The following is a 17,584-nucleotide window of genomic DNA, read 5'->3' on the forward strand; positions in this document are numbered from 1 at the left end:
CATTATTTCATCGCAGCCGTGAGCAGGGTGACATGGGATCCAGGAATATAATTTGTGGAAAAGTTCTGAAGAGCCAAATCCTTTAATAAAATAGAATATTACTGACTTAATGTGGCTATGAAATGCTAAAAAATTGGTTAGTACATTCAGTATATATATATCTTTTTGCTACACATATTTCTCTGTTAAACTTGTATCAGTAATTTACATTGCATCATTGTAACCACGCACTCCATCAACCGAGAACAATTCTAGCAAACACCCCAAACATTCTCATTTAACCAAGATTTTCTCGTGTTCTCTCACTGCAGTGACCTTGGCCGTTGCCTTTTTGGATAATTCAGGACCTTCTGTACATCTGTACTGATAGCACAATTCACTTAGGTCAAGTGCACCTCTTCAGTCTGTTCTCCCTGTTTGTGTTTGTGCAAAGATAAAACAACGCAGTACAGTCAACACTTAGAACACTTGTTTTCACGCTTTTTACTATATATTGATAGAAGCTTAAAGTCATTATGACCACAACATCAGACTTTGTTTATAAACTAAATCACGGTAGAAATCACAGTGTGAGATTTATTAAGCCACTATCCTCTAAGACACAGAACTACTTTTCTTTTGTGAGGACTCAGTTTAAATGACACTAACTTTGTTGAAGCCCCAGGTAATTTGTTGTAGCTTTTGAGTAGATACACTTCTAAAACTGCATACCTAATTTCTAGTTTGGATTTGTCTAATTTCAGCTTCCAGCTCTGGAAGCTTCTGGTTGGTTTGTGAAACATAAACTGCTTACTGTGATTAACCTCCATACCATGTAAGTACCCCTTGATTCTTGGAAAAAACAGCTTGAGTTGTTTGGTCCTTGCAAGGTATGTTTTCCACAGTTCATGTGTTGCTTTTGTTCACGGTGGAGCATGATGTTTCAGCATCCTTTTAAAGTGGAGATTGCCAGAACTGCACATTATTTCTCAAAAAGTACCTCAAATGCTGCTGTGTATTCTGCACCAACTTAAAAAGACTTTTTAAATTAATATTGTGGATTTATCTTGTTTTTTTCACTAATTACTGTAGTAATTTGGGCACCAGTTAGATCATGCCTTCCATGGACATGGCAGCCCTTTCTTTTCCAGATAAAGGGGTGTAGAGAATAGTTTTTCATACTCTGGAGGTGACTTTCTTTTCATTCTGCACTGGCTGGTTGCATTAAATGATTGAGCCTCTGTGAACACCTCCCCTCATCTATGTGTGTGCACCTTCTGCACTGGACAACTCAAGTCTTACACCTCTGATTTCTTGTCAAGAGAATTAGGATTATGTTGACCATAGCGCACTCTGTGCCTCACAAGGAAGAGAGATAAGAAATGGCATTAATGGGTATTTCACAGCCTTTGATCCTTTTCCAAAAGGAAGTTATGGAGATGCAGGGTTTTGAGGAAGGGTGGGAGGTGATGGGAAAGGGGAGGACATGGGTTGATCTTCATGCTCCCGTGATTTGGTGGAAAGTGTCACTGGGATTAAGCCAAGTAATCATAACTGGTTGACATTTTGTGTATGAGTTAGGGAAGCATAATCTTTGTGCACAGTTTTAATCTTGGCATCTTGTACCACCTTTTGTGCTGTGGTAGCCAGCATGGAGGTTGGGAGCTGTGCCTCAGGTAAGGAGGGCAGGGAGATCTTTATGCAGCAGCAGGAGTCTTCCTCAGGCTGAGCCACTCTTTTTCTGGAAGAAGATTGACTCTGTCTTCCCAGTAGCTGAAGAGAGCACTGTGATACCAGGCTGCTTCCGGCTGGCTGATGAAAACCGTCAGAGACTTCTTTCATACCATGCTTTTCTGAGCATAAACCCCAGGTATTCCCTCCAAAATTTCCCTTCAGCAAAATGATGTTCTGTGCTGTTCCTCTGATGCAGCTCTGACCACTGTCAGCCTAGTGGAGTTGCAGGGACTAAGCCTGTGCCTTCCTAAACCTGGGATCAGGATCCAATGAATTGCAAGAACTTCCCTGTGCAACTTGCACAGCTTCTGTGTGTCAGAGTTTGCAGAAACAAACACACATGTTACACCCAACCACTATTACTTGGATCGCTTTTACCCATCTCCCTATCCTTGAGCCATCTGGAGCTGGAGACAAAAGCAAACATGAGGCTGATGAGACGCCAAAACTGGAAAAGGATAATGAAATTATCAAATACTACTCTGTCAAAAGATAGTCTTCATTCACATGGAAATGAGCTGGCTGTTTAACTGGATGCAAAAATATTTTTAACTGTTTAAATTTCTACAGCAACCAGCCCCAGCACCTTGGTGTCTGCTTTCCTCTTTTTGAACGAAATATGAAGCACCTCTGTGAAGTGCACTGAGATTGACTAAAAGGCAAGTGCCATTTTGTCTTAGAATATCCTCTTCAAGACTTGCTGTATAAATAGACCTGTGGTTCTGTCTTTAGGAATAGTTTGATCCAGCAGGATTTCCAAGAGGCAATGGAGAGAATTCTCTGTTGCTTTTGTTCCAGAGTTTGAAGTTAATAGAAAAAAACATTGCCAGCTGCATAACAGATGAGTTTGCCTGTTGCCGACTTTGCAGTGGGGGCAAGGGAAGCATGTCCGATGTCTTGGAGACCCAGATAATGTCCATCCTTCTCTTTCTTCTAATGGCACCATAAATAAATACTGCTACATGTTTAAGTAGCTCAGTGTTCCAAATTGGATCTCCTACATTTACACTCTTAGAGCTCAACATTCATACTCCTTTCTGTAATCTGTTCTTTAGTGGAATTTATGCAGCTGTGATCTGTGATGGCTGTTTCCTAAAGAAAGCAGCAAGGGTGAAATCACAGGGATGAGAGCCTCACTGTTCTGGGACAGAGCTCTTTTCTTCCCTTTCCCTCCCCAACAACCCCGTCCTGTGTTCGCCCACTTGCAGCCCCTGCAGCTGCAGCTCTTGCATGAGCCGTAGACAAGAGAGGTCCTTATTCGATGGCAACGTTTCCTTTGCTCCTGGGAGGCTCAAAATGCGAAAAGTCTTGTTTGTTGATTACATTTGCTGTACGCCATGGAGAAGCCTCCTGCCTGTACAATGGGGATAAGCCGGGACAGAGGAGGTTTTTCTGATCAGTCGGTGCTCAGACGGGTTCGGCAGTTACCGCGAATATTTCCATTCTGCTAAGGTGGAGCTTTGAGAGGAGGATTTCTGCGTTTATTTCTGATATAAACGGATCAGTGTTTTCTGTGGATCTCTCTTGCTCAGACAACCTCTCCACCCAAGGGCCAGGTCGTGCAGCCATTAGACTCAAACCCACCGTTACAGGTGAGTGTGAAAACGGCTTTTTTGGTGAACATCACGTCCTCCACACTGGCTCTGCAGCCCGCTCGCCTGACCCCACTGGCACTTCTCCAGAAACGCTAATGGAAAAGGCCAAAATGCAAACAGGAAAGCGGCCTTGGCCAGCCCAAAGAGCTGGGAATGACAGTGGTTTAGTGAGGGGAGGCTGCCGGGGGCCTGGGCCTCCATCTGTCATTGTTCTTTTTTTATAGCAAAACAGTATTTTTTTAATGTCGTTTTTCTATTCTATGTCACCAGTCAGTGGCAGCTGTCAAAGGATGAGAACTGACGTGTTTGTCAGTTCAGCTCTTGGACAAATATTTAGTGATAAGCCGTATGCAAATGTGACCTTTGCCATTATGTCAGGAAACCGCTTTGTGAAGATCAACGATTTCTGTGTCACAATCTGCATGACAATAGAGTTTGGGTTTGTTTCCCTCAGCCTCTCAGAGCTGCTCAGGTGACCATTGCGCCTCCCTCCTCCTGCAGCTCCGAGCAGGAGAGTTTCCCGTTTCTCCAGCTGTTCCTGGGGCGGGATCCCGCCCGTGCTCGGGAACCCGCAGTGCCCGGAGACCCCCGGCCCGGCTCCCGCCACTCCGGTCACAGGGAGCGGCCACAGCCGCGGGGCACGTTGGGACATGGCCCCGCCCCGCTCTGCGGGCCCCAGCGGCCGATTGGTGGTGCGAGCAGCACGTGTCTGTCTGCCGCTATCTCATTGGTAGCCGGCCCAGTCTGTTTCCTGAAGGGGCGGGGAGAGCGTGGCGGCGTTGCCGCGGGAACGGCCGCGCCGGGCATGGCGGCGGGGCGGGACCCGGGGTGAGGGGGTGGACGGGGCCGGGAAGGAGAGGGTGTGGGGCACGTCTGTGGGGCACGTCTGTGGGGTGGCTGGTTGGGGCACGAAGGGTGTCAGGGTGGGTGGGGTGTGCGCGGGGGGTGCCTGGTCGGAGGTGGGTGTGAGGGAAGGGTGGCGGTGGCGGGGCCTGTGTGGCGGGGAAGGGGCTCCGTGCGCTGCCGGGGGTCGGTGTCTCTGAGCCCCTTGCTCTCTCCCAGCAGAGCCGGGAACCTCCAGGGCGGCCCCAGGTGCTGCCAGCAGCCGGCGATGCCGTGGGTCAGGCTGCTCCGCGGGCAGAGGGAGGAGCTTTTGTGCTCCCGGATCGATCTCCCGGCTGCTGGTGCCTCAGCTGCAGCTCCCGAGTGACGCTCCCGCTGTTCCGCTGGTGCGCGGACAGAGTCGTGGAAAAGGCCGGTGCAGCTGCCTCGGGTTGTGCTGAAAATGCTGGGAGAGAAAAAGCCCGTTATGGTGAAAAGAGACCTGTACACAGACCCCACGTTTCCAGCCAGCGACTCCTCTCTGTTCTTTGACCATTGCACCCCACTTGCCCAGTTCAGAGGCCAGATATCTTGGCTGAGACCGAAGGTGAGTTTTAAGGTATGAAAGACTGTGATTTTGGCAGAACGGGACTTTAAGGTGGTAAATGGCAGTTAGCACTGGAGGGCTGCTTCTGAGTGGTTTTGTCGTTTAGAAACGCAGAAGTGATAAAATCAATGTATGTTGGTGTTAACAGTATCTGTGTTATAGTTTTTAAGTAGGTTTCATTTAAATCCCGATATAGAACTTTTGAATTTCATGACACTAGTTGAAATTCAGATATTTTGTTATAAATATTTTTCATTATGCAAATAATGATGTTTTTCTGCCTCACATCTGGGGCTGGCTGCAGAGCAGGGAGAGAGTTATTGGTTATCAGACAGAATTGGCAAACAAATGACTTGACCGAACCCTGTGTGCAGCTTTCTGCTTTTGTACCTTACACCTTGATTATTACTGAGGGCTGATCAATTAGTTTCCATCTCTTGCAGTGTTTATAGGTGAGAGAGGAATCATTTTAAAACTGACTTTCAGATCTGTTTAAATGTTTAGAACCTTGCATTTGAAATCACCTCTTTTGCTACCAAGTGATTTATTTTTACTTGCCCTATAAAAGGTTTTTCTCCTGTGCTAATTTTGGAGGTTTTTTGTAACTCGGGATGTGCAGTGCCATGTGAGTGGCATCAGATCTGTCTGTCACAGCTGATCGTGTGTCTGGCAAGGAGCTGGTGAATTATGTTTCTTTCACTTATTAATGCCTCTGCTAAAATTGCATCTGGTGATAACATTTATGTAGTAAAATCCACGTGGGAACTGGATTTACCTCACATAAAGTACCTGCAAAAATAGCCATAAGGCAGTAATTGGTTACTGCTTGCTTAGGCTGGGTCTGAAAAGGAAATGTTCAGGAGGTAAAAATTCCCTGATTTTGGGAGAGGTGTCTGGAGCTCTCCCATTCCCTGACATACAGACCTTCAACGATCATGCAGGATTTGGCTTTAACTCCCTTTCTTTTAATTTTAGGACATTTGTTCTACTCCTCGGTTGTTTCCCAACAATCTGCAGGATGTGCAAGTGAAACAAGGAATTTTGGGAGATTGCTGGTTCCTGTGTGCCTGTGTAGCTTTGCAGAAGAGCAAATACCTACTGAATAAGGTACAGAGCAGTTTCTTGCTTCCTCTTGCAGATGTTTTGTTCACCTGCTTTACGTTTGTGTATTGCTCTTGAATCCCAGGCCTCAAAACTGAACATCAGTTTTGTTTTGCTTAGTTTTCCTCCAGTTTTTATTGTGATTTTTTTTCTGTGGCTATTAGGGTTAATATTCAGCTCTTCTTTCACTGTGGTGTTTCTTTTCTTGTGTTTTTTTGTGTGTGTGTGTGTTTTGTGTTGTGTTTCTTTTTTTAATCGTTATTTGTCTTGACATTTGCTTTTGCTGTCTAGGTGATCCCCCCAGGTCAGCCCAGCTGGGCAGATGATTCGTACCAAGGCTGTTTCACTTGTCGGGTTTGGCAGTTTGGGCGCTGGGTGGACGTGACCATCGACGATCGCTTGCCTTGCCTCGGTGGGAAACTCTGCTTTTCCCAATGTCAGACGGAGGATTTGTTTTGGCTTCCACTGTTGGAAAAAGCTTATGCAAAGTATGTGAACACTGTTACTGAGGGGCAGTAAAGGGAGGTACTGTACTTGTCTACCTTCTGCTGACTTCTCACATGTGACTCTTTTGGGCATAGATCTGTGTATTATTCAGTACAAAGTACAATCCCTGCAAGCTTTCCCTTACTGGTCGTTGCTTTTTAAACTGTAGATCCAAAAGGTGTGTTTCTAGTTGTGTGTGAGGTAAGATAATATTAGGGAGAGAACAAGGATGAAAACTAAGAGCTGAAGTGAATTGTCTGGATTTAAATGATGTTCATTAAGTCACTATCTGTTGGTCATCTACTATATTAAAGGGAAATATTTTACTAATGCAGCATTTTAGGGAGGCAGAGGGCACAAATAAAAGTAGAAAGCATGTGAACATTTTCATGGAAAGCAAGGACATAAAGTTTCTGCTAGTTGAGGCTCTGGTTGTATGAGTTCCGCTGCTGTTTTTGCTTAATTGGATAGTTCATATTTTGAGGTGAAACAACCGTATTGTTCATGCATTTGAAAATGCAGCTACTTTATGTTTTATGCCACATCCTTCCAAATGCTGCCCATATAGACAAAGCAATCCAGAGACCAAGTGTAAGATGGACATCAATGGTCCAAAAGAACTGACCACAGGTTGTGGTTGCCAGCAGAGGGCAGAAAGAGACTTTAAATATGAAGAGATTTATTCAGCTGTAGATCTGTGGAGCAGAAATAGTGAAGCAGCAGTGGCACATTAAAGCTTCTCTGTAGGTTTGGAAGGTGCTTTTCTTGTTTGTTTCTGTAGAGTCTTATTGTTTTATCTTGTCCAATCATTCTAGTATAGTCTTGATTTCTTCTGCTTTACTGCATCGGGTAGGGCAGTCTCTTGATTTGCTGAAGTTGTTGAAGGACATCCTGCTCTTTTTGTGCAGAGTGAACGAAGAATAATCGATGGAGAGGAAACAATGTTATTTATTCATACAGAATGAAGTTAGTATATCATGAAAGACGATGTAGTGCACAAATACTAAGGTACAAACGACTGGTACTAGACTAGAGTGGTTTCTATAGAGGATGACGTGAAGTGTGACCAACTTCCCATCAAACAATGGAATGGGAATGACGTTCTTTAGCTATTGTATTCTGTAAATAAAACAGTATGTGCTTTCTTTTGCCTACTTGGGGATATGGGGTAGGGTGGGGTTTCTTTAGTTCTGCTGTTTACAGATACTTTTTTTTGTCTTTATAACAGAGTGCATGGGTCCTACGAACAGCTGTGGGCAGGACAGGTGGCAGATGCTCTGGTTGATCTGACTGGAGGAATTGCTGAAAGATGGACCCTGAAAGGCCCTGGAAGAAACATGGAGAAAGAGAAGACTGGCACGGTTTTGGAGAAAGCCGTATTTAGGAGGTTAATGAATCTGAAGGAACAATGTGTAATAAGCTGCTCAGTCCTCGATTCCAGACAAGGTGATAGCAAAGTTCTAGACATTTTGAAAGTAATTGTCTGGATTTAACAGGGTTCAGAGCACAAGTCAGCTGGCAATGCATAGTGCTGATTCTAGTACCACACCAGTGTCATGGTGCAATTTTATATAACCTTGGATAAATAAAGATTTAAGGATGTTGTTGAGTTCAGGATGGAGGATACTTTTGAGAAGTGTGTTTTATATTAATACCAATTTGGTCAGTTCTCTAAAAGAAACATAACCCCAAACCTCTTGATAAAACACCTGAAAAAAACCCTTGAAAACCCCAATGAATTCTGGCACTGAGAATTTATAGATGTTTGAGATCAAGTAGTCAGTTAATATGTTTTAAGATTGTCATTTATTTTATTTTTATATAGTCACAACTAAAATTAACTGGGTTTGTTAATGCTGTTTGTAACACTGATTTTAAAAGCTTTTCCTCTTAGCTCAAAGTCATCTTCTTTCATAGTATAGCTCAGTGTCATTCTGTGTAAGACATGGGACAGGTTCTTTTGTTCTCTTTCAAATACTTTTCTGTCTATTCAGGTGCAAGTGAACGAGGAGAATTTCATGCCTTTATTGTGATAGACGTGTTGAATCTTTCTGAAGCGTCAGGCAGGGAAATCTTCCTACTACGAATCCGAAACCCTTGGGGGAGGCGGTGCTGGAGCGGTCCCTGGTGTGAGGGGTGAGCAGGTTTATTTTCATTGGAAAATCAATTGTGCAAGTTCTGAAGCACGAAGCAAACACTGTTAATGCAAAGGTGAATGCTGCTAATAGTCTGTAGCGGAGGAGAGAGCCTCCAGTTATCTTCTTGTAGAAATAAACATAAGATGTTGGTTTACTTTGTGTCTGATTTTTGCAGTATGCTTTGTTTTGTTTTGTTCTGCAGTTGATCTAAGTATCTTTGTTCATAAGATGTTTGTGACTTGTAAGTAGTCACTTGGCTTCATTCAACTTTTTATTAGATCTTGTCTCAGTTGCAGAACACAAGCAAAGGAGTATGTATAAAACAAAATATAGCAGAAGGAAGGAGTCCTATGTTTTTTGCTTGTGTGCTATAGTTTGTGGAGATTAATATGAGTAGAAGAAGCTGGAATCAAGTAGATATGAAGAAGAGTAGATATTAAATTAGATATGAAGAAGAGTAGATATTAATTTAGATATAAAGAAACCTATTTTAAAGGAATTGCAGAAATACGTTGAGCAGTTCATATAGCAAAGTAACAAGAACGAAAGGGCAGATGCTTCTCAGACACTACTAGACACTACTTTTGTCAAGTGTTGCCATATTTAGACTAGACGAAAGAACACACCATTCTTGACCCAAGGAGCAAGCTTTCAGCATTGAAATATGGTAACAATATGATCATGTTAATAAACATTTTAGAGAAATGGGTTTTTTTTCTCTGAGTTAAAAAGATGGGTTGGTAGTTTTTGCTTTTGGTAGAATTGGTTATACAGTTGGTCTCTTGTAGTTTCTTTGCCAAACACTAAGTTGCCATGTGGTTGCACGAGGATGACATTCCACTGAGTGACCTTAGAGCCCAGCTTTATTCAAGTGCAGAACTGTTCTTTGCTGTTAGTAAAACAATTGAAAATGGTGAAAGTACCAGCTTTTAATGGGCCCTAAATAATGAGGTGTTTAACTTCTTGGTTGATCATGACTTTGCTGGCAGACTCATGGGAGTAACTGGCTGCTTCATACAAACGGTGGGGTTTGATGTTCACTACAGAGCATTAAGATTCTTTCAGAACAGTCACTGTGCAGCTTGTTTTACTTTTTTGTCAGTATTTTTAACAGCTGTTAAAATCTTTATTCTGCCATCACACTTTGGACCGTACTGACCGTACTGTAAGCAAAGTAGCGATTTCACCTAAAGGTGCTGCTGTGTCCTGTCGGGTGTTGGGCTGGTTCTAAGTTTTCTTTGATATGTCACAATTCATACTTTATCTCTCTCATTGACTAGCAATGTGGATACAGGAAATATTCAATGCAAGTATTTGACAATAAAATGAAAGAAACCCCTTCTTCTTATTGTCCTGCTCCATAGGATATTTGGTAGAACATTGTTATGGAACTTGATTGGGCCAAGAACTACATGTTAACCTTTGTCTTATGTGCAGCGGTAAAGGCTGGAGCCGGCTGGATCCAGCAGTTGCCTCGGAACTGCTCTCCCAGATCCAAGAAGGGGAATTCTGGGTTGATGAAGAGGAGTTTTTCAGGGAATTTGATGAGGTCACCATGGGCTTTCCAGTCAATGAGGAAGGACAACTGCAGAGCCTCTATACAGGTGTGCTATGAGAAAACATCTTGCTTGTGCAAATAATGTTATGTCAAATGGGCAAGACTGGTTTGAATTGCAAATGGCTGCAACTAGACCATAGTTTTTCTTAGTCTTTCCCTCTCCTTTAGAGCCACAGGCCTTTTCTGTTTCTACTGGGAAGAACAGAGGGACGAGAGGAAACTGAACATCTCTAGAGAGGAGTCTGATATTTCTATGAAATCTAGTTACTTGCTAGAGAGATTAGTTACTTGAGAGATTAGTGGTTTCTGTCTAGAAAACTGTTGTTCTGGACAGCCTTGTGGTGTTTTGTGGTTGGTTTTTTTTTCAATGGGAGATAAACTTCACATTTCTAGAAACAGTTTATTGTTGTAAAAATCATGTCATCAATCTGCCATTACCCATCGTGACATTAATTCTCATACCTCTCAAAACCTTGGTCATGACTATCTGCTTGGAGAAAGTGTCAGGGCTATGACAGCATGTTTTCTTGGGCTGGGGAATCTCTGCCATATGTCTGTTGTATAAAATAAAGTAGCTGCTGGTGTCTGAAATCTGCACCATGTTTTTCTTATTTTATTAGAGAAAGTGCTGTATCACTCGCAGAATCTCTTTGGATCCTGGGTGAGAGGCCAGTCCGCAGGTGGCTGCCGTAACAACAGCAGCTTCCCCACCAACCCAAAGTTCTGGCTGAGAGTCTGTGAAAAGAGCGAGGTGTGCATTGCTCTGCTGCAGAAACACCGGGAATACAGAGCTGACTGGGCTGGAAGAAGGAGAAATCTGGCTCATTTAGCAGAGGAAAAGCTGTGTTTGACTGAAGGCATCCAGGGGAAGAATTACCAGGCTGTGGGATTGCATGTCTGGAAGGTAATAGGGGAATTACATTTCTCTTTTTGCAAATAGAAGTTTTAAAGCATTACTGAAACATCTGGGTAAAATCATTCATTCCCTACGGCAGTGATGTGATTCAACTGTTCACATACTTTATGTATCTGATTTACATCGGAATGATGCTGTTTATCTCACGGTGTGGTTACTGTCTGCACAAGCTGTTAGTCAACTTGTACTTTCTTCTTATCATAGAGTGCCAAGTAGTGGAACTGTTGGGACTGTTCCAAACTAGTGTGTGACTTTCCAGGCTGATTATTTGATGACTATTTCTAAATTTACTGCCCCTGAATATTAACTCTTTGTATTCCTTTTTGATGTTCAGTTTTTCTGCTGATGCTCTCCTTACTTCTTTCCTTTTGTAAATGTACACGTTTAGAAATGTTTTAAACAATATTTTATTATTTTTTTAGTTTTATTAAAAACTCCATGTTTCCTAAAACACCACACATCATTATGCATCTATTCTAGGTGGAGAAGAAACGATTTAACCTTCCCAAGACCCTCTCTGCTCCTCCGGTTGTAGGTACCGTCTGCCATTCCTATGACAGGGAAGTGCATGTGTGCTCTGACCTGTCGCCTGGCTTTTATCTTGTTGTTCCCAGCACTTTTCTGAAAGATGCAGTGGGGAATTTCTTGCTTCGTGTGTTTTCAACGGGAAGGATATCTCTCAGGTAGGTTTAAAACAAAATTTCTGTCATTGACATAAACATATACGAAGTATAGCGCTAAGTATAAATGTTCAAAATGTTTTGAAGGGTTGTGCAGAGTACCAAGTAACAGCATTGGTTTGTCTTTGAATTCAGGTAAGTAGCATTCTACCTCTGTGTTTGGTGTTTGTTTCTGTTTTTCATTAAGCTGCTACTACCTTTTGTTAAAATATCAGCCAGAAGTAGTCACACAAGGAGCATCTTGACTCTAAACTGCAGCTTAGCGTTTTGAGAATGTGTGTATTTTGTAAAAGAACTGAATAGGTTTCTGCATAGTATGTTTCTCAACACGTGGAAGTTCTTTCTTAATATATGGAAAAAATGAAGATGTACCACAGAAGTTAAAAGCAGCTGTTACTGTAATCAGCAAGAGAAAAGGAGAGCTGTGTATTATGTATGCTGGAAAACATACTAACAGATTTCGTGACATAAAACATTGTGATTGGTGAGCAATACAGATTTGAATGCAAATGGAGTGACAGCAGTGGGCTCAGGTGACATAAGGCCCACAGCTCATCTTTTCAGGGCAGGTACAGAAAATCGCACTGGCATTTATTCTGTCCTCTTTAGCTGAATGAAGAATTGGTTTTTGACTTAAAACATTCAACACTGACAATACAGCTGAACTTCTTAACTGTGGAGGCCTCAAGAAGTTCACCAGCATTATGACAGAATTCTTGGAAGGATCACTGCATATTGTGTTCTAGCTGACCTTTCCTCATAACTTGTGACACAAAATAGACTTTTGTAACAGAGTTAAAACAATATTTTCTTTCTGTTTTAAAAAGCTCGCTTATCCAACAGAAAATATCAGCAATGTCCGTCCAGTAGCTTCTGATAACTTTTAATTTTTTTAACCGTAGCAGACTACATAGGTACCTCAACACTTTAAAGTCAATTATTTATGAACAATTCTGTGTTGGTGACCATAGCCTTGAAGTAAATGCTTCAGAAGGCACGGTTATGAGTAGTTGTGTGGAGTCAGCAAAGTTATACCTTCTTCCAATAAACCTGAAAAAATCTGAGGCTGTCTAAGAGCTTGTGCCAGGTAAGCTCCATGCAGGGGCAAAACATACTGTTGGCAACATGTTTAAAAGCTGTTCGAATCCTTTTTTGTATTCTGTTAGTAGACTGTCAACTTGTATCTCCTTGGAGAGAAGCTGGCAAATCACGCTACAAAGCCAGAATACTCGATTAATCATTTACTCTGCGGAATTTGGAAGCAAGGTGGCATCAAGTCTTAGACTGAATAAAGGTCTGCAAAACCATGAGGCTAATTTTGCTGTATGGGTGAAAGTTTTGTTCTTACCAGCAATATATTTGGTTTCTGGACATATTTCATCTGTAGAACATGTTGCACTTTCAGTGACAGGATAAAATTTCTAATATTGCTTTTAAATATAACGCTTCCTCAAGCTGAAACAGAGGGGCCAGCCTGGATGTGTGTCACGAATGGACAATGGCAGAACGTCACAACAGCTGTTGTGTATTCTCAACTAGAAAACTGGAAATTACAATAGATGATAATGTTTCAAGTTGTGCTGAAATAGGGTTTCAAATGTCGCACAACCTATACCAAGTTGTACATGTGGCTGTGAGAAGCAGTGCTGGGCCAGGATCAAAACAGGATCAACATTACAGTGATCAAGTCAGCAGGTAAAATGATGGTTTCTTCTGATTAAAGACATAGTAGATATACAACAGAATGCAGTGTATGCTTTGGACTTACTGAGATGCTCATGTGTACTCCAAAGACACTGTCAGCTGTATTGCTTGCAAATAGGACAAATAGCGCAAGGGATATTGAGGAAAAAGTATGTGAGCTGCATTACTTCTGGAATGTACAATAAACAGATAAGGTTTTAGTATGTGCTTTTTATATGCTGTGTTGTTCTTGTGGAGTTCTGTGAATTATTAAGGAACTTAGAGCTGTACAGTTCTCTTTGCGCTGAAAGTTTGGAGGAATTGTATTCATGTAAGTTTATGTAATGCTAGTAGTTCATTTTTGTGAGGTGGTTGGTTAGATTTTGTGAAATCATACAGGTGTCATACATGTTAGTTTCTTTTCTCTCTTATGTTTGACAGCGAGCTAAAGCCACCGCCCAGAGATGCTGCCCTCTGTGAAGAGCTCCCAGCAGGTGAATGGGAGACGGTGCAGCTGCACGGATGCTGGAAAAAGGGGCAAAGTGCTGGAGGCAGCAGGAACTTCCCCTCCTTCCACATCAATCCCAGCTTTCCCCTCTCCATTCCTGCAGGACCAGGAAAAAGCAGTGTGAAAGTCACCCTGCGTCAGCACTGCCAGGATAGCAAGTGCCGTCCTATAGGTTTCCATATTTTCCAGGTAAGACACCTGCTCGGTTCAGTTGCTCATGTGCCAAGGGGGAAGGTCAGCCAGGCAGTTCAGTGCTTCTTCCACCTGACCAAGGACTTGCTGCTTCTGGGAGAAAGGCTGATCCTGTGATGTAACGCCTGCAGAAGATACGGGGTAACTACAGACTTACACAGCAGAGTAATCAGATCATTGGTTCCACTGAATCCTTCTGATGTTCTAGATCAGTTTTAGAAATGATGGACTTGCAAAGAATTCTCAGTGTCTTGGTGACTGAGGACCAGACCTTTTTGGTAATTCATAATGAAAACCTATTTTCTTCATCTTTAATAATTATTTATTTGTCCATTGGCAAGTGATGTTTGATCTGCAGACAAGATTAGAATTCAGAAAGCCGTGATATGTTGAACAGATGATCTGAAACAAGACGAGATATGGTTTGGTGTGGACAAATACACATTCTACATGTATGTGCCAGTGATCAGCTGCATAAATGTAGGATGGGAAGCCTCTGATTAGGTGACTGTTTTGCAGGGAAAGCTGGCTTTATTTTTGAAAAACGTGCTTCAAAAAGGGTGTTGTTTAAGTGGAAAGTCTGGAGTTGAGCATCAGGAGTGATCACGTAGCTTCAAAGATGCAATATGTGAAGAAAGATTGGCATTTTCCGTGCCTATAGAAGACTGAGGAGAAGCCTAATGCAAATTTTTACTGCAGGAAAGACCACCAGACAGAGGAAGGACCCAGTCTGTGGTGAAAAACAAGTGCATTAGGCTGCAGCAAGGAAGAGTGAGGTTAGAAAATAGAAAAAGCTTTTGAGCTATGTGGGTGGTGGGTTGTATAAATTGTCTACAAACATGCTAGGAAGTATTTATCTGTACTTAATACTGCCATCTGGGTTTTTCTTGGACGCCTTCCCATCTCTCTCTTCTATAGCTCTGTATAGAAGAGTAGGTATTTGGAAGGGAATAGATATGGAACATACCACACTCTGGTATACCAGGAATTTAACGCTGCGAAGTCTGAAATGTCAGAGAAGATGGGCATGGCTTCATTGCGTTTTGCAGGTGCCGGACAGCAGCTGGAAGCCTCATACTTCTTGTCTGCAGCTGGAGCCGCTGGTGAGCTGTGTCCCTCACTGCCACGCGCAGGAGGTGACCCGGCTGTGCCAGCTCCCCGCGGGCAGCTACGTCATCGTGCCTTCTACGTACCTGCCCAACACGGAAGGCAGTTTTACAGTGGTCATAGCAACCAAAATAGACAGGTACAAATATGCCGCCTTCTGTTTGCATTTCTAGTATTTCTAGTGCGTGTATTACAGGATGTTTGGAAACAATAACTGTCGTAACGTGTTCTCACTTCTCATAGAAAACATTGGGTTTGAGTCATTGTGTTGCTGTTGTGTTTGCAAGCAGTGCTTACCACTTTGAATATGTTGGAAAAATGGCTAAAAAAAGAAGCATTTGTTAATCATCTTGTATCAATTGCCGAATAGCAGCTATTTAGTGCTACAGAAGATGGCACTGAAGCAATTAATTCTGAGCTATGTCTGAATATTAGGATTTATGCTGGAATTCTGCTAAGCTTGTTAATAAACAGGGTTGTTTTTGACAGGAATGCAATGAATAGCAGACCTTATTCCAGGTAATTGCTCCTGACCTGAATAACAACAGGTCTGAATCAAGGTTTGTGGATTCCATAAGATTGTGGTAAGATTATGTAAAATTGCGTCAAATTCCATAAGGGAAAGGAACAAAGCCTAGTGTAACAGTTGTCTCTTTTTGAGGTGGGAAAAGTGATTGATGTTTACAAAACCACCCAGTGATTTGTGCAGAAATAAGTGTGGTTTGGCTTTTCAACAGGAAGCACATTCACAGCCAGGAGACACTTGGACAAGTATTGCAAGAAGTAAGTGATACATTTTTAATTTGTTTCCAAAGTGTTGCAGAAGGCTTATGTATTAATTACTATTGAGAGTCACGTACCACCGGACTGGACTTGAAATGGTCTCATTTACTTGCTGCAAACTCACAGTCTTTGGTTTTTGTTTCTCAGCCAGAAAAATAGCATTTCTTAGCTAACAAAATTTGTTTTTTAACACCACTCGGATACACAGAAGCTTTTGTATGACTATTTACCCCCTCAGGTCATTCCCCAGTACCCACCTCTGCTGTAATGTCTGTGAGAAACTGCACTATTGGTGATGAGTAGGTGATTGTACTTCTACATTTGCTTTCAAGAGTTTAAACACTCTTTACATATCTGGATATACTTTGATGTTTTCACTCTAGGTGTCACCATAGATCTGCTAGCTTTAATTTTATATTGTAGCCTTCGTCCATCTGATTGGCCTTGATAGTAATTTGGGATCCTACGTATTGCTATTTAGAAATTCTAATGATATTACAATATTGTGAAGACTTGATTTCTAAGGGGTGCATCACAGCAGAGTGGGATGTCAGTGTTTTTTTCCAAAGGTTTGTCTATGTGATTTCTGATCACTGAAGTGATGGGATTTGTGAATTTTAGCTTTTTAAGATGTTTCACAGGAAAAGCTTTTATTTTGGCCTTAGTTTTTAAATCTTTCTTTGATCCGTATTACTCTTAGTTCCTTACAGATATCTTTACTTTCTCAACAAAAAAGTTAACTCATGAAATAGCCTTTTTTTCTGCATTTTTTATTTTCTTGTAGATGTCATTTACAACAGTCATGAAAAGGTGACCTGGAATTCTCACACTGTCATTTCAAGAGCCATTGGATTGCTGTTGTCAGTTTTAAATGGAACAGCACAAAGACACTGTTAGCCTGGCTGTTCTTCACTGGTACCAGCTGTCAGGTCTACGATGACTTTTTTGTAAAAATACCTCCTTAATCACCTATACTCCGAATTTTTGTTCTTCCTGTGTATTTTAGAACTGGCATTGTACAGCAAATCTTCATAATGTACCTCAGTTCTTCAGAAGTGAAGGTGAAGAACACATGCATGTGTTAACCCAAGCTACGGTTTGGGAAGAAAACCAGAAATGTGCATTATGAAATATGAAACATTTTTGGAAAAAGAGTTTTAAAAAATATCAATCTTACAGAATAACTTCAGGAGACCAAAGGAGTAACCCTAGAGGAAAGAAAGAAACTGGAGTATTTGTTTTTCAGGATGGTTCAAGAACCATCCAAATACACTGGAATAGAGAAAGTTGACGCTTGTGTCCTACACTGCCAGTCATGCTGCTGAGCACTTTACCATGGGCCCTTTGCTGAACCATGCAAATGGTGGGTTGAGAAGAAAGGAAAAAATAATGTGACTTGAAAACTTTTGTTTATGAACTATCAGGTGAAACTGCTTTTGTAAATCTGCAAGAACGTGTTTTATGGAAGATCTGTCCTCAGTGTAAAAAAGACGAAGTTTAAGAGCTTTTTCTTAATTTCTGTTCAAAAGTATTTCTTATTCAAGGAGGGTTTTTTAGATGTTATATTTTCCTCAATAAAAATGGAGTAATGTTAAAAGTTTCAAAATGTCTTCTATTAAAAAGGTGAAAACTGTCAATGATGTCAAATCTGCATTTGTTCTGCAGTAACAAAGCTGATGGTGTCTTAGAGCTTTC

At 41.8% G+C, this 17,584-nt stretch overlaps 1 protein-coding gene across 4 annotated transcripts; it reads left to right on the top strand.

The window, feature by feature from the left end:
• The first annotated feature begins 4,041 nt into the window (after positions 1-4,041).
• Positions 4,042-17,486, top strand: CAPN10 (calpain 10). 4 transcript variants are annotated; one of them, XM_065844351.2, is made up of 14 exons: positions 4,042-4,136; positions 4,374-4,737; positions 5,713-5,844; positions 6,130-6,326; positions 7,553-7,770; positions 8,319-8,460; positions 9,900-10,066; positions 10,641-10,924; positions 11,417-11,619; positions 13,741-13,793; positions 13,911-13,996; positions 15,049-15,245; positions 15,844-15,889; positions 16,674-17,486. In XM_065844351.2, the coding sequence occupies exons 2-14, from the start codon at positions 4,594-4,596 to the stop codon at positions 16,701-16,703; spliced, it is 1,899 nt and encodes a 632-aa protein (XP_065700423.1). In that variant the 5' UTR covers positions 4,042-4,136; positions 4,374-4,593; the 3' UTR covers positions 16,704-17,486. The 4 variants fall into 4 exon arrangements, 3 of the variants coding, with proteins under 3 accessions (XP_065700423.1, XP_065700422.1, XP_065700424.1); XM_065844350.2 differs by having other exon boundaries at positions 13,741-13,996; XR_010651826.2 differs by lacking the exons at positions 13,911-13,996; positions 15,049-15,245; positions 15,844-15,889; positions 16,674-17,486 and adding an exon at positions 12,786-13,311.
• Positions 17,487-17,584: the final 98 nt, after the last annotated feature.

Source organism: Patagioenas fasciata, chromosome 9 (assembly GCF_037038585.1).
Source record: "Patagioenas fasciata isolate bPatFas1 chromosome 9, bPatFas1.hap1, whole genome shotgun sequence".
NCBI classification, from domain to species: Eukaryota; Metazoa; Chordata; class Aves; order Columbiformes; family Columbidae; genus Patagioenas; species Patagioenas fasciata.

Coding starts and splice junctions, on each gene's coding strand:
- CAPN10 (XM_065844350.2), top strand. CDS start 4,594: ATGCTGGGAGAGAAAAAGCCCGTTATGGTGAAAAGAGACCTGTACACA. Junction 10,925..11,416: donor TGGGATTGCATGTCTGGAAG/GTAATAGGGGAA, acceptor CATCTATTCTAG/GTGGAGAAGAAACGATTTAA. Junction 15,890..16,673: donor TTGGACAAGTATTGCAAGAA/GTAAGTGATACA, acceptor ATTTTCTTGTAG/ATGTCATTTACAACAGTCAT.